This window comes from Rhinopithecus roxellana, chromosome 15, assembly GCF_007565055.1.
Source record: "Rhinopithecus roxellana isolate Shanxi Qingling chromosome 15, ASM756505v1, whole genome shotgun sequence".
NCBI lineage: Eukaryota > Metazoa > Chordata > Mammalia > Primates > Cercopithecidae > Rhinopithecus > Rhinopithecus roxellana.
Genome location: NC_044563.1, coordinates 43,531,379 through 43,545,065, shown reverse-complemented (window position 1 = coordinate 43,545,065; position 13,687 = coordinate 43,531,379). Strand labels below are relative to the sequence as shown.

Sequence of the window (13,687 nt, the reverse complement as noted above, 5' to 3'; positions counted from 1 at the left end):
AAAACTTCAGTCCAATATCCCTGATGAACTTCGATGCAAAAAATCTCAATAAAATACTGACAAACCAAATCCAGCAGAACATCCAAAAGCTTATCTACCACAATCAAGTTGGCTTCATCCCCAGGATGCAAAGCTGGTTAAACATATGCAAATCAATAAATGTCATTCATCACATAAACAGAACTAAAGACAAAAACCACATGATTATCTCAATACAGGAAAGGCCTTAGATACAATTCAACATCCCTTCATATTAAAAAGTCTCAATAAACTAGGTATTGAAGGAACATATCTCAAAATAATAGGAGCTTTTTATGAGAAACCCACAGATAATATCATACTGAATGGGGAAAAGCTGGAAGCATTCCCAGTGAAAACTGGCACAAGACAAGGATGCCCCTTCTCACCATTCTTATTCAATATAGCATTGGGAGTTCTGGCCAGGCCAATCAAGCAAGAGAAAGAAATAAAGGTTATTCAAATAGGAAGAGAGGAAGTGAAACTGTCTTTGTTTGAAGATAACATGATCCTATATCTAGAAAACTCCATCATCTCAGCCCAAAAGCCTCTTAGGCTGATAAGCAACTTCAGTAAAGTCTCAGGATACAAAATCAATGTGCAGAAGTAACCAGGATCCCTATACACCAACAAAAGGCAAGCAGACAGCCCAATCATGAATGAACTCCCATTCACAATTGCTACAGAGAGAATAAAATACCTAGGAATACAGGTAACAAGGGAAGTGAAGGATCTCTTCTAGGAGAACTACAAACCACTAGTCAAGGAAATGGGAGAGGGCACAAACAAAGGGAAAAACATTACATGCTCATGGATAGGAAGAATCAATATCGTGGAAATGGCGATACTGCCCAAAGTAATTCACAGATTCAACGCTATTCCCATTAAACTACCATTAGCATTCTTCACAGAATTAGAAAAAAAATTTTAAAATTCATATAGAACCAAAGAAGAGCACGTAAGGCCAAGACAATCCTAAGCAGAAAGAACAAAGCTGGAGGCATCACGCTATCTGACCTCAAACTATACTACAAGGCTACAGTAACCAAAACAGCATGGTACTGGTACAAAAACAGACCCCACAGACCAATGGAACAGAATGGAGATTTCAGAAATAAGACCACACATTTACAACCATCTGATCTTTGACAAACCTTACAAAAACCAACAATGGAGAAAGGATTCCCTATTTAATAAACGGTGCTGGGAGAACTGGGTAGCCATATACAGAAAATTTAAACTGGACCCATTCCTTACACCTTATATAAAAATTAACTCAAGATGGATTAAAGACTTAAATGTAAAACCCAAAACAATAAAACACCCTAGAAGAAAACTAGGAACGTCATTGAATATATTTTTTGCATATCAGTTGCTTTGGTTATATTTACATCCTGAAAGTCAGCTTGAAATATGCAATTCTTTTAAAACTCTGCAGGAAGGTAACCTGATAATATTCTTTAGAGCAGGGAATCAAAAAAGAAGTATATAGCACCATTCCTGGTGTGTGTTTCTAGAACCCTACAAAATTAATACTTTGTAAGTTGGTATTACTTGTGAATAGTCTGCAAAAAGAAAAGAGAACTGTAGTGCATTTTCCAAGTAACTAAAAAGTTCTATGTGCATTAGGTGTTGAAGATATATAGGGAGAAATACAGATTTTCAATCTGGAAAGAGATGAAAATATGCTACCAAATCACTCCATTACAGCAGAGCATGAAAGCAGAGGTACCTGCAATATGCAGTGGGAACCAAAGTTCTATGTTTCTCATGGTAATGAAGAGAGCTGGGGAGAGTTTGAGAGAGAGGTGGCATCAAGGTCCTGAGTGATAATTTATCAGGTCCAGAGGTGAGATGGATAAAAGTTTCCAGGTGGAAGCAGTCCACTATACTCTTAATTCATCTTTATGAAACATTTCTTCTCAGAATAGCAGAACAGTATACCTCTCAGATGGTACAAAGAGTCATCTGAATCAACAGAGTAAGGATGACATACTACTCTCTAGAGAAAAATTCTTCAAGCAGAAATGCAAGAGGAAAGTCCACCCAGACAATATGAATTAAACATAACCCCATAATTTCAGGCTTACCAAAGCTGAAAGAAGTCAGATCTAAACCAACAAGCAGGAAACAAGTCTATTATTTGGCAGGAAAGAGCTAGAAGATAGTAATCAGTGTGAACAATAGTGTAATTAAGATGAGTAAATTTGACTAGGACACTTAGTTTGTACTTAATTTGAAGTTTACAAAACTCTTCCACCAATTTACAAAACTACAAAGGGAAGGAGAAGATAAGTTTTAGTCTTCAATGAAAAAACCCTGGTTTAGGCAAGAAAGTCAGTAACCTAATAGCTAAGGAAACCTAAGCTTCAAGGCAATTCTTCTCTTAAACATGAGCCCCTGCAACATTCAACTAATATTCATGATGCTCACAGACTGTAATTTACCAGGAGATTCAAATATGCCTCTAAATACCATTAACTTATTTGTGAAATGGCTTTTTTCACTATTTAGCCCCAAGGAAGTCTTTAGACCTGAAAGACAAGCTCTAGCATTTTACAGTTAGAAACTCTGTGAGCTTAGCACTGTAAGAGATTAATTTTCTCTATCTATAAAATGGAATTAGTAACATCTACTTTACAGAATTTTTATAGCTTATAGTATGTGAACTTCTTAGCACAAAGCTTGTACCTAATGAAAAAAGAAAAGAAAAGAAAAAAAAAAAAGGTGTTTACAATACCATCTTTCTGGCCAGAGGTACTGGAGGTCTATAATCTGTAGAAGTATACTCTAGCAGTCTGACATATCTGAGAAAGCCTCTTTTTTCCCTTCTTTAAATATGTCCTCCATAGGACCATCTTCCCTTCAATAACTTACATCTGTGAATCTCAAGAGATCCAAGGGCCTTACTTTCTCCTGAAAATAGGCTTTTGGGTTCCTCAGGGTAATTAGAGAAAGGAAAGACACCTAGGCAGAGACAGTTAAACTGTGAATAAAATTTACGCTGTGAATAAAACAAAACATACATTTCAAATCCTGACATCTTAGAAAAAAATCACTGTAATAGAAGGGATTTCAAAAGAGAAAAAGAACAATGTGTTGTATATTGTTCCTTTTATTAAAAGGCTGAACGGTGAAGCCATCCAAGATTTTGCATCTTCCGGAATTTTTTTTTTTTTTTTTCCTTTCTCCTGTGTAGTCTCTGGTTGTTCGCATTCCGAAATGATGTTTACTGTTTTCCAAGAGAATGTTCAGGAGGGCAGTTGCCTTGGAGGTAGGTCATCAGGACTCCTTTGCATTTTACATGCAAACAAAGACTCCAGAAGGGACTGTAGCTGCTAGAGGCCTTTGCTAGCTGCTACAGGTAGGTCCACACTGTCGCAAGTTGCTGTGTCTCTTAGCCCCAACGTCTGTTCATGGCTGTGGTTTTAAAAGAGTCCCTCAACAGATGCTCTATTTAATAACTACAAGACAATAAAAACTAGGGTTATAAGCCAACAAGGATCATATTGTCTCTTAATAATATTTAATCATATCAATTTCTTTAAGAAAAAAAAATACCAGCACTAATATTTGAGATCCTGGTATTTTTTTGTAAATGTTAAGACATTCACGAGAAAGATGCCATTCTGAAGCTAAATGCTTAAGCGACATGTATTACACATGCAACCAACATGATTTAGAAGCACATGCATTTGAAGGTAACTGCCACTGAAAAAAACGAATATGTTTTTGAAATATACTTAAGAAACAGGCTAAATATAGTAACTTAGATACATTGACATGTATACCTTACAAACTTTAATTTAGGCTCAGTGCTGCCTGAATGCATATGACTAGGTACTAGACTCTCCCATTTACACAATAAATTATCAGGGTTTATCTTTTCTACTGGTGGAGCTGTCTCCCTAACTAGGAAAAAGAGTGAAGAGTTAAGGATAAAATTTTGTAAACTGCGTTTTGAGAACAGCTTTTGTGTGTGTGTGTGTGTGGGAAAAAAAAAATGGTGAACCTATCTGGGAAAAGTTTCCTATTGTATCTTCCTCCTAAGCTACTACCATACAATATATTACAGATTCTGAGAAGTTGTGAAACAAAGAAAACTAATACATTCTATATTTATTCAACTACCGGAAAGAACTGAGAAGAAACAGCTTATTAATTTCAACTCTAATGCTCACTTTGATCTTTATTAGTGGCTGTATGGAACATTGCTGAAGTTTAACAAGATAAAGCGAAACAACAGATGAGCAATTCCTACCTGGCTGGTCCATTACAATGTTTGGAAAATGCTGATATAAGATAAACCTAGGGTGTTTTCAATACTTGTCCCCAGTTCCCTTTTTCATATCTCACTTCCAGCATTTAAGAGCCAAGTAACAGAGGAAGGAAAAGGGGAAAGAATATTATGTTAAAATGCAAGGAAGGGCAAGTCTCTATTGATTTTATTCTCTAATCACCTATTTTTCATCAGAATTTTAGACATTTATGGATCCAGTGTGAGCAATGATTAAACATCTACTCTGAAAATGTGAAGAGAATGTAAAGAGTGAATAAGATTCTCTTCTCCTCAGTGAATAGTCTACATTCTTAATAGAAGCCAGTTTTAAAAAAGCTGGGTCACGTCTCTCAGAGATAAGTGATGAGTATGTCAATTTCTCTGTAAAAGCCACCTTCTCTGTGGAAGACAGATCTAAGCTGCTGTGGCCTCACATGTTTCTCTCTTGAGGGATTCTTTTCAAGAAAAGAATAAGCAACCTAAGGCAGCATAACTACTTTACAAATGTGAACTGAACTTGAGTCAACCTTTTTCTTAGCTGGGTCTTTACCCTTTTCAGTTCATGACTACTTATGTTACAAGTATCATTCTTGGGAGAGCTGATTTGACATGTGAAAACAGAACATAATAAAGCAGAAAATTACTCACATAAAACAGTATAGACAAGTTAGAAATAGCAGACAAGCAGGCTCAAGCAAGAAATTCATAAGAAAACTATAATCTCTCCAGTCTCCCTCTGATGAATAAATAGGCATTAATTTGCATAAGCCACCAGGAAGTGGGGAAGCTTGCTTTTAATAAGAAAGTTAGAAATTTTTCAATGGAGCTCACCCAGTTTGTTCCTCAGATGTGGCAAATCATATATCCCCACAGTTCCCAGCTGCATGAACAAATGACTGATAAAATCAGTGACATCCTACGAAGAGTTTACAATGGTAAACTGAGTCATTATGTTGCGATTAAGCATCATCATGAAAGAAGACATAAAATAGTTAGGCATGCACTCAGTGCTAAACTTCTGATACTTTCCCTCCATTGAAATACTCTTACAAGTAAACCCAAAGTTGCTTAAGAAAAAAAAAAAAAAAAAAAAAAAAGACAAAATGCTGAGCTCGATACATTGAATCTATATTTTAAAAAGTATATCTATCTCAACAAGTCTTCTAAAATTGTTATATCTTAATAATGAACCCAGAAGCCTCAATGAAAAAATGGCACAACATTCCCAAATTCTTTAGTGTAGAAACACAGGCGATATTTCTAGCTATGTGATAAGTTTGAAATTTATTAATCATTAGCATACAAAGTAAGCAATTAAATCCTCTAGTATGGATTTCTCAACATAGAGTTCTTGTTTCTGTTTGTTTAGTTTTGTTTTTGAGACAGTGTCTTACTCTGTCACCCAGGAAATGCAGTGGCACAATGTTAGATCACTGCAACCTCCGCCTCCCAGGTTCAAGCGATTCTTCTGCCCTAGCCTCCTTAGTAGCTGAGACTATAGGCGTGTACTATTTTTTAGCTGTAGTTCTATTAAGATTGGAGGGCTCCAAACAAGAGTTCAATTAGAAAGCACTAAGATTTTCTTCACTATCACCAAATAAAATTTCCAGCCATAATGAGTCTAGTTCCCCTCTAAGTGTTTCCTCAGCCCTTGAGTAGCTTAATCTTCAAAATAAAATCTGAGTTCCTTCTCTACTGCTCCCTTTTACAGTCAGTTTCTTTTACTGCCTCAGAAGAAGTAAAATGAGAAAGAGTAAAAGGTTAGAAAGCCTATTCAGGCTGGCGGGCGGGGGGGGGGCGCGGGGCGGCGTGGCTCACACCTGTAATCCCAGCACTTTGGGAGGTCCAGGCAGGCGGATCACTTGAGGTCAGAAGGTCAAGACCAGCCCGGTCAACATGGTGAAACCCCATCTCTACTAAAAATACAAAAATTAGCTGGGCATGATGGCGGGCGCCTGCAATCCAATCTACTCTGGAGGCTGAGGAAGGAGAATCTCTTAAACCCAGGAGGTGGAAGGAGTGAGGGCCTGGGCAACAGACCTAGACTCCGTTTAAAAAAAAGGCCTATTCAACAGGTCACTTTTGGAGCTTAGTTTGTTTTATAGGACTTCCTGTTTCTGGGCAATTTGGTGGAGAGGATGCTGTACAGAGGAGCTTTACACATAATCATCATTAAAAATGAACAAAGTACATGAGAACATAAAGAAGAAAAAATAATCACATTATCCACCCACCATGTAAAGTCAGACATAATTAAGCATTTTCACAGTATTGTGTTTTGTGTTGTTACATTGTGTGTGTGTGTGTTTTGTTTTGTTTAGAAACAGAGTCTCACGCTGTCACCCAGGATGGAGAGCAGTGGTACAATCTCAGCTCACTGCAAGCTCTGTCTCCAGCGTTCAAACGATTCTACTGCCTCAGACCCCAAGTAACTGGGTCTACAGGTGTGCACCGCTATGCCTGGCTAATTTTTGTATTTTTAGTGGAGATGAGGTTTCACCACGTTGGCCAGGCTAGTCTCCAACTTCTCAGCCACCCAACATGCTGGAATTACAGGCATGAGACAACCAGCCTGCACTGTGTTTTTATACAGGTTACCTGCAGGTACTTTTAAGAAGTGCAAATTTGCTAAAGTGTGCCAAGTACAATGAAATAGTAAATGCTACTAAAATCTGATAATCTTAGAAACTGGCCTGTAGATAGTATTGTCTTTTTGGCCAGCCCAGTGTTTTAAAGGAAATTTGAATTTGAACGCCTCTAAGAATGTTTCCATCTTGCCACAGGCCTAATTACTCATTAGTTTACATAAGGTTATTTCAAATGCTTAGATACCCACCTGAGTGGGCCCTAAATGTAATATGTAACTCACATAAAGTGCTATAATAAAATGCCTGGAGGATGCTGAGTAAGAAAAAAATCTTTCTTTTTTTTCTTTTAATTATTATTATTTTGAGCCGGAGTCTCACTGTGTCACCCAGGCTGGAGTGCAATGGTGTGACCTTGGCTCACCGCAACCTCTGCCTCCTGGGTTCAAGCAATTCTCCTACCTCAACCTCCTGAGTAGCTGGGATTACAGGTGTGTGTCACCACACCCAGCTAATTTTTGTATTTTTAGTAGAGATGGGTTTCTTTATGTTGGCCAGACTAGTCTCGAACTCCTGACCTTAGGTGATCGCCCGCCTCAGCCTCCCAAAGTGCTGGGATTACAGGCATGAGTCACCGTGCCCAGCTGAAAAAAATATTTTAAAAACATACCTAGAACCTCCTGCTCAACTCAAACTATGCAAAAACTTTAGATGTCAAAGTTTTATTCCTTCCAAACTTTTATCTAGCTTGAAGTCACAAGCAAATATACATATCTCCATCCCTACTCTACCCCCAATTTCTCAAGCTGTTAAAACCAAGTTTTAAATTGGCTTAGAAATCTCAAATCATAAAAAATGTTTCTCTTTCAGATGAGCGCTGAATAAGGAGAACTTAATAAAGCAAGTTTCTAGCAATAGGAGCTACTGGTATCACGATTGATTCCGAAGTGGAATGCCGAGAACTAGGAAGAAGCTGTGTCTCTCCTGGTGAGATGCAGGATGCTGAGGGAAGCAGAAGGTAAAAGCAGGAGCCTAAAAGAATGCTGTGGTGTGGAAAAACTACTCAACGTGCTTTTTCCTATTCTCTCAGTCAGCAACAACAATCAATACAAAAGACTTCAGTGACCCCAAAATATGTAGGAAGTTCTCCCCACCAGCAAGCAAGCAATCAATTCTGCAGCAGACACCAGCTCAGTGCCCTCCAGTTCAACTCCAATGCTACCCACCAGGAGATAGTTTCAGACCTCACAGGTTGAGGGCTTAGTCCCCAAGACTGCCTGCCCACTTCAGACACCAGTCTCAAGTCCAGGCCTCCAGAACTTCTGACAGACTGGCTTCAAATTAGGGTTCCCATAACCCCTTCTTTGGGTTCAATTAATTTGACAGAGTGACATACAAAACTCAGGGAAACACATTTATGATTTATTACAAAGGATATTTGAAAGGACATAAATACATAGACACTTGAAGAGATACATAGGGCAAGGTCTGGAAGGGTCCCAGGCACAGGAGCTTCTGTCCCCGTGGAGTTGGGAGGGATCACCCTTCTAGCATGATGAGTTCTTCACCTTCCTGTCAGACCCTACGTGTTTAGCACTCCAGAATTCCCTCAGATCTGTTCTTGGGCTTTTATGGAGTGTTCATTGAATACACATGATTAAAGCATGGATAACCATGTTGAAATGTAATCAGATTAAAAGGGCATGATCTAATCCCAACAAGACCTGTCTGTTCAGATTCTTCTTGGTATCTCTGTGCAGTGTTCCTTCTGCTATAGTATGGGGCAGAATATTCTCTGGTATGAGGGTTTTGGAACCCGCAATCAGATTAGAGTCCCGCAGTGGGCAGATGAAAGGAGGCTAGGAGAAGATCAGAGAGAGAGAGAGATTCTGGTTTCTGTAAGAAGGGTATTGGGAGTGAATTATGAGCCAGGAACCATGGACAAAACCTATATATATCGTAACATACAAATACTCTGCATGTACCAACTACTCAACAAACTCGAGCAGCAAGAACAATAAGAAACAATCTACTTCAAGCATATCTGAAGCATGTATAAAGAAGGTAAAACAAAACAAGTGGTAGGGTTCCATGAGTCAGTGGAGAGGTATGAAAATCCAAATGATTTGTAGGATAACAACAATGATGGCAGGTAAGCACGGCAAAAATTTGTCAAATATTTCTGTAATGGCAGTAGGTTGAGTATGTTTTCGTTTATGTAAGACTCTTAAAATTGAATAGCAAACACTACTCAAGTTTTGATGTTTTCTCCTTTTACAAAAATAAATTTTAATGTAAAAGATGCTTTCTAATTCTGTAGGAACAATTCTTACATGCATTACTTATTAAATGGGAGTGTGTTTTTCTTGATTTACGTGTCCTTTCAAGCACAGTTTCCCCAGCTGCAGGAAATACCCTGATGCTTGTGGTAAAATCTGTAAATTTTCTGTATTAATAAATGTCACCCACCAACAGTGGATGACTTTATTATTCAAAGTCAACTCCATCTTAATATCTTTCTTAAGTTTTTAAACTCTACTTCCTATCACTCTTACAGTTGGATTTACTAAAATAACATGGTATTTTATTACTTTGCAAACTACGTTTATCTGGAACTATCTGATTATATCAAGTTTCAAAAACAAGTACCTATTATATTCTACTCTGCCTAAGGAAATTATAGTCCTTGTCATAAGACCTAACTACTGACCAGGGTGGTTGATTATTCTGTAGAAAAACAAAACATAGCCTTGATAATGGTTCTGTCAAATGGGCACTTTAAAACATACATATCCTGAAATCAGTAGGGCAGGAGTATTTTTCCTATTGTTATTCCTAATGAAAGAATAAGGATTTGACCAATGCCATCCAGAACCATAGGATTAGGCAGGGTTCTAACCTCCAATAGCATATATGTTAACTCTTTCCAACTTATGGTTAGGAACACACATAACTTCATTTGGCTTTAAAAAGTGATTTTCTATTGACCTAATGTGACTAATGTTCTGAGGCTATGGTAAAACACCAAATGTGCTTACACCGTGATTCACAAGAAATACGTAAAGTGATATAATTCCTCATTCAGTCACCAGCTAATTCCCTCTGTCTCTACCAGCTTTGGACTATTATTTAAGCTAAGAACAAACTGATAAAAATATAATAGAAGAAAACTGCGTTTGTCTATATCTATTACATCTCTGGTAATTAAATAATGATTTTAGAAGTTTCCCCACCAGTTTTTCCAATTCTGCAGAATTTAAGAATGAAGTTTCCTAAGTCAAAAGAATAAACTATGTACTTGTCTATTTATATCTGCTCATCTCCTAAATAATTTATTTAACCTATTTCTCAACTGAATTCCACTTCATTCATTCCTTTTGTAATAAATTGACTAAGTGTCTATTGTGTGTCAAACAAGAAGAGATAGAGACAGAGGAAAAGAAAATGACAGAAAATTATGGACAAGGTTTATGGTACACGATAACAATTGCCTTGAATATCTCTTTCTTTGCACATGAATTCCACAGGCAATTGATTCTTAATCTGAAGTCAAATAACTTTTGAAGGGCTGTGACAGAGTAACTGTAAGAGGTCTGCAAAGGCCTAGGCTCATCAACATATATACCAAAGATTATTTTCAGGTTAAATATACCACATATACATTACAATTTTTAAAATTTATATAGATACTAAGTATATTTTTACAAAAAAATGCATAGCATCTGGAAATGATACTAAAAATAGTTAACAACTGGTTAACCATGGGTTTCCACTAATTCAGTGGACTGTTGGCCATCAGCAACCAGCATGGACAAATTGGTTTCCACCAGCTGCATATCATACCAGCAAACCCAGTTGAGGAGAGGCAACCTCTTCCCCTCTATTTCCTTTTATCTTTTTTTTTTTTTCCATATTAAAGAAAGGTCCTTATTTTAAAAATATTTCTGGGAGTTATTATTCTAAAAAATATGGTAAACTTGCTTGGACCGCCATAACCTCGTGACAAACCACAACTCCCACGAGAAATTATAACAAGTTTAGAACTAGGCCTTTGTTGGTGCTTTGTCTTTTATCATACTTAACAGTCATTCGCTACTTTCCCACTTCTTTCCAGATGTTTTAAGGGCTGTAAACCTTTCGCCATGAAAAAGTCTGTCTGTATTTATACTCTATGTATAATAAGAAACGCCTAGTTTCAGGCTTATGTTTCCAATTTACTTGAACCATTTAATATTTAGCTTACAAGAAAAGTTCCAGCTTGAGAAGAACAAATGAAATGGGCTGCAATTTGTGCTAAACTATTTTAACCCTGAGTATGTTTGCAATTGGAAGTAGTGTGTTATGAGAATGAACAGCAGTTCTTTCCTAGTGAGAGAAGGAAACAAGCTAGATTGACTTGGCTACCTTTTACTTTAACCAGCCTAAGGGAGTAACTCCTAGGTTCTCTTAGTTCAGAAGAAAAAATTACTCAATATATTTAGTATATTTAGGATAACAAATCATTTAGGCCAATCTCTCACAGCCAACAGGTAGTGATAGGAAGGATAGCATAATAATGGCAAGAAAACAAAATGTGTAATCTCTGTATCTTTCCTATAGATTCAGAACAAAGCCAAATGACTATGGCAACATTTAGAAATAAAGTGGTGATCTCTGTATCTTTCCTATAGATTCAGAACAAAGCCAAATGACTATGGCAACATTTAGAAATAAAGTGGTGGTAATGAAAATAAATTAAGAATTTAGTCATACTTACCAAAATGTAAATTTTACACGTAATTTATACATATTCAAATGTAGAGCTGGTACTTCTTAAACCTACTAAAATCATAATTTTAAATAAAATGGCAAAATTCTACCAATCACTACTCTTGGGAAGAGTGGTGTCAATTCCGGTTATCTTCTTAATCTAAAATTAAAATTCTGAGGGTCTACTAATCAGAAGAGGTTTCAGATATCAAATCATTGAAAACGTAAATCCAACTTCCAACAAACTAACCTTAAAAAAGGCAAACCACTTGTAGTCATTCAACACAATCTCAAAGCCTTGATTGTAAATGATGGTGAAATGGCCAGAATTGCCAAGGTCATCATATGCTGTATCCAGCTTCTGAAGGTGCACTACTACTTTTTTTTCTGGTGGTCCTAAAGAAAAAAAAAAAAAAAAAAAAAAAAAAAAAGGCACAATAAAGGAAAATGATTTGGATTTCAATAGGGGAAAGAATCCCCCAATTTCAATTATAATTGTGCTGCTTTCCTTTCATGCTACCCAGTTTGAGCACAGTCTGCCTAGTGAAGAAACCAGAGGCTCCATCTTGTTGACTCAAACAGTTCCTGCTCCCAGGCAAGACTGTGACACAGTTAGGCTCTCAAACTTTGAGACAGTGCAGGCAGGAGCAGTGGCTCACCGCTGTAATCCAACCCCTTGGGGGGGCTGAGGTCAGGACTTCAAGTTTGGACAACATAGTGAGACCCTGTCTCTACAAAAATACTTTTTACAAATTAGCTGGTTATGGCGGTGCAAGTCTGTAGTCCCAGCTATTTGAGAGGCTGAGGCTGAGGTGGGAGGATTGTGAGCCCAGGAGTTGGAGGCTGCAGTGAGCTACGATTGTACAACTGCACTCCAACCTGGGCAACACAGTGAGACCTTGTCTCAAAAAGGAGAGATACGCTATGCAGCCCAGCAGGCAAGGATACCCCAAAAAGTACAGTACCTTTCCAGAGCATCACAACACTGAAGAAATTTTGCCACTGAAGAAAAGGAGAAATGGGGAATGTTGAAAATTACAAGCTTCCAGAAACGGAGAGAAGGCAAAATGCTAGTCAAAAGTGGGAAATGCAAGAATAAAAGGTATGACAACAAAAAGATAAATAAACAGACTAGCTATCAGATCCTAAGGAGGACAATGTGCTAAGCCCAGGAGAAGACACAAAATGATCTATCGTGGCGGCGCCTGTAATCCCAGCTACTTGGAAAACTGAGGCAGGAGAATGGCTTGAACCTGGGAGGCGGAGGTTGCAGTGAGCCGAGATCGCGCCACTGCACTCCAGCCTGGGGGACAGCCAGACGCTGTTCTACCAAAAAAAAAAAAAAAAAAAAAAAAAAAAAAAAGGTTATAATGCTCAGGATTATGAAATGCTATATAGTCAGTTAAAAAGGTCTTTCTTTGGTAACAAATGACTTAACAATCTTTGTTCTGCTGACAAGAAAATTATAGCTGATTTTTTACTGACTCTGCAGAAGTCACAGGCTGTAAGAGGATTTGGGTAGACCACAGTGTGACTCTTCTGACCAGTGATTGTCTGTCTTTTTTCCACCCCACCCCCTTCTTTTTTCTAAGGGTAACCACGTTATCCGAAGGCATATGGAATATCTCCAGTATGTTCAAACACTAGGTATTTATTGAGAGACTTCCATGAGCCAGGCATTGTGCATGACTCTGGGCATTTCTAATTACTAGGCTCAGAGTTAAATTTTCTGTTATTATTTTTTTTTAAATTTTTACCTCCCTGCAATGCATGAAACAATTCAGAGTGGTACTAGACGTTTTCTAGTACTCATCAATACACGCTCAAACCAAAATTGCCAGGCAGAAAGTCCCTTTCCCAGCAACTAACAAAAAGAGAAAACTTCCTGCTATATCCTCGAGGGTCTTTGAGCTCATCTGTCTTCACGAGCACAATAGCAATAAAAAATGAAAATAAAAATAAATTTTAAAAATAACGCTGCCAGATCGGACTGTAGAATCAAAAGATTGCAATTCCCAAGTCTCTCTCAAACCAAACAAAATTAAGCAGGAGAGAT

At 37.6% G+C, this 13,687-nt stretch overlaps 1 protein-coding gene across 2 annotated transcripts in view; it reads right to left on the bottom strand.

Annotated features, from left to right (window-relative positions):
- The window catches only part of CTSC (cathepsin C), a 39,981-nt gene that overhangs the window by 25,750 nt on the left and 544 nt on the right, over positions 1–13,687 (bottom strand). Inside the window, exons 2-4 of one of the 2 annotated variants that reach the window (XM_010357225.2) lie at positions 11,882–12,027; positions 5,129–5,213; positions 3,116–3,482 (exon numbers count right to left, since the gene is read on the bottom strand). In XM_010357225.2, coding sequence (XP_010355527.1) covers positions 3,472–3,482; positions 5,129–5,213; positions 11,882–12,027 — 242 coding nt within the window. In that variant the 3' untranslated portion in view covers positions 3,116–3,471. Of the gene's footprint in view, positions 1–3,115; positions 3,483–5,128; positions 5,214–11,881; positions 12,028–13,687 lie in introns of those variants that run through there. The other variant, XM_010357222.2, reaches the window with a different exon arrangement.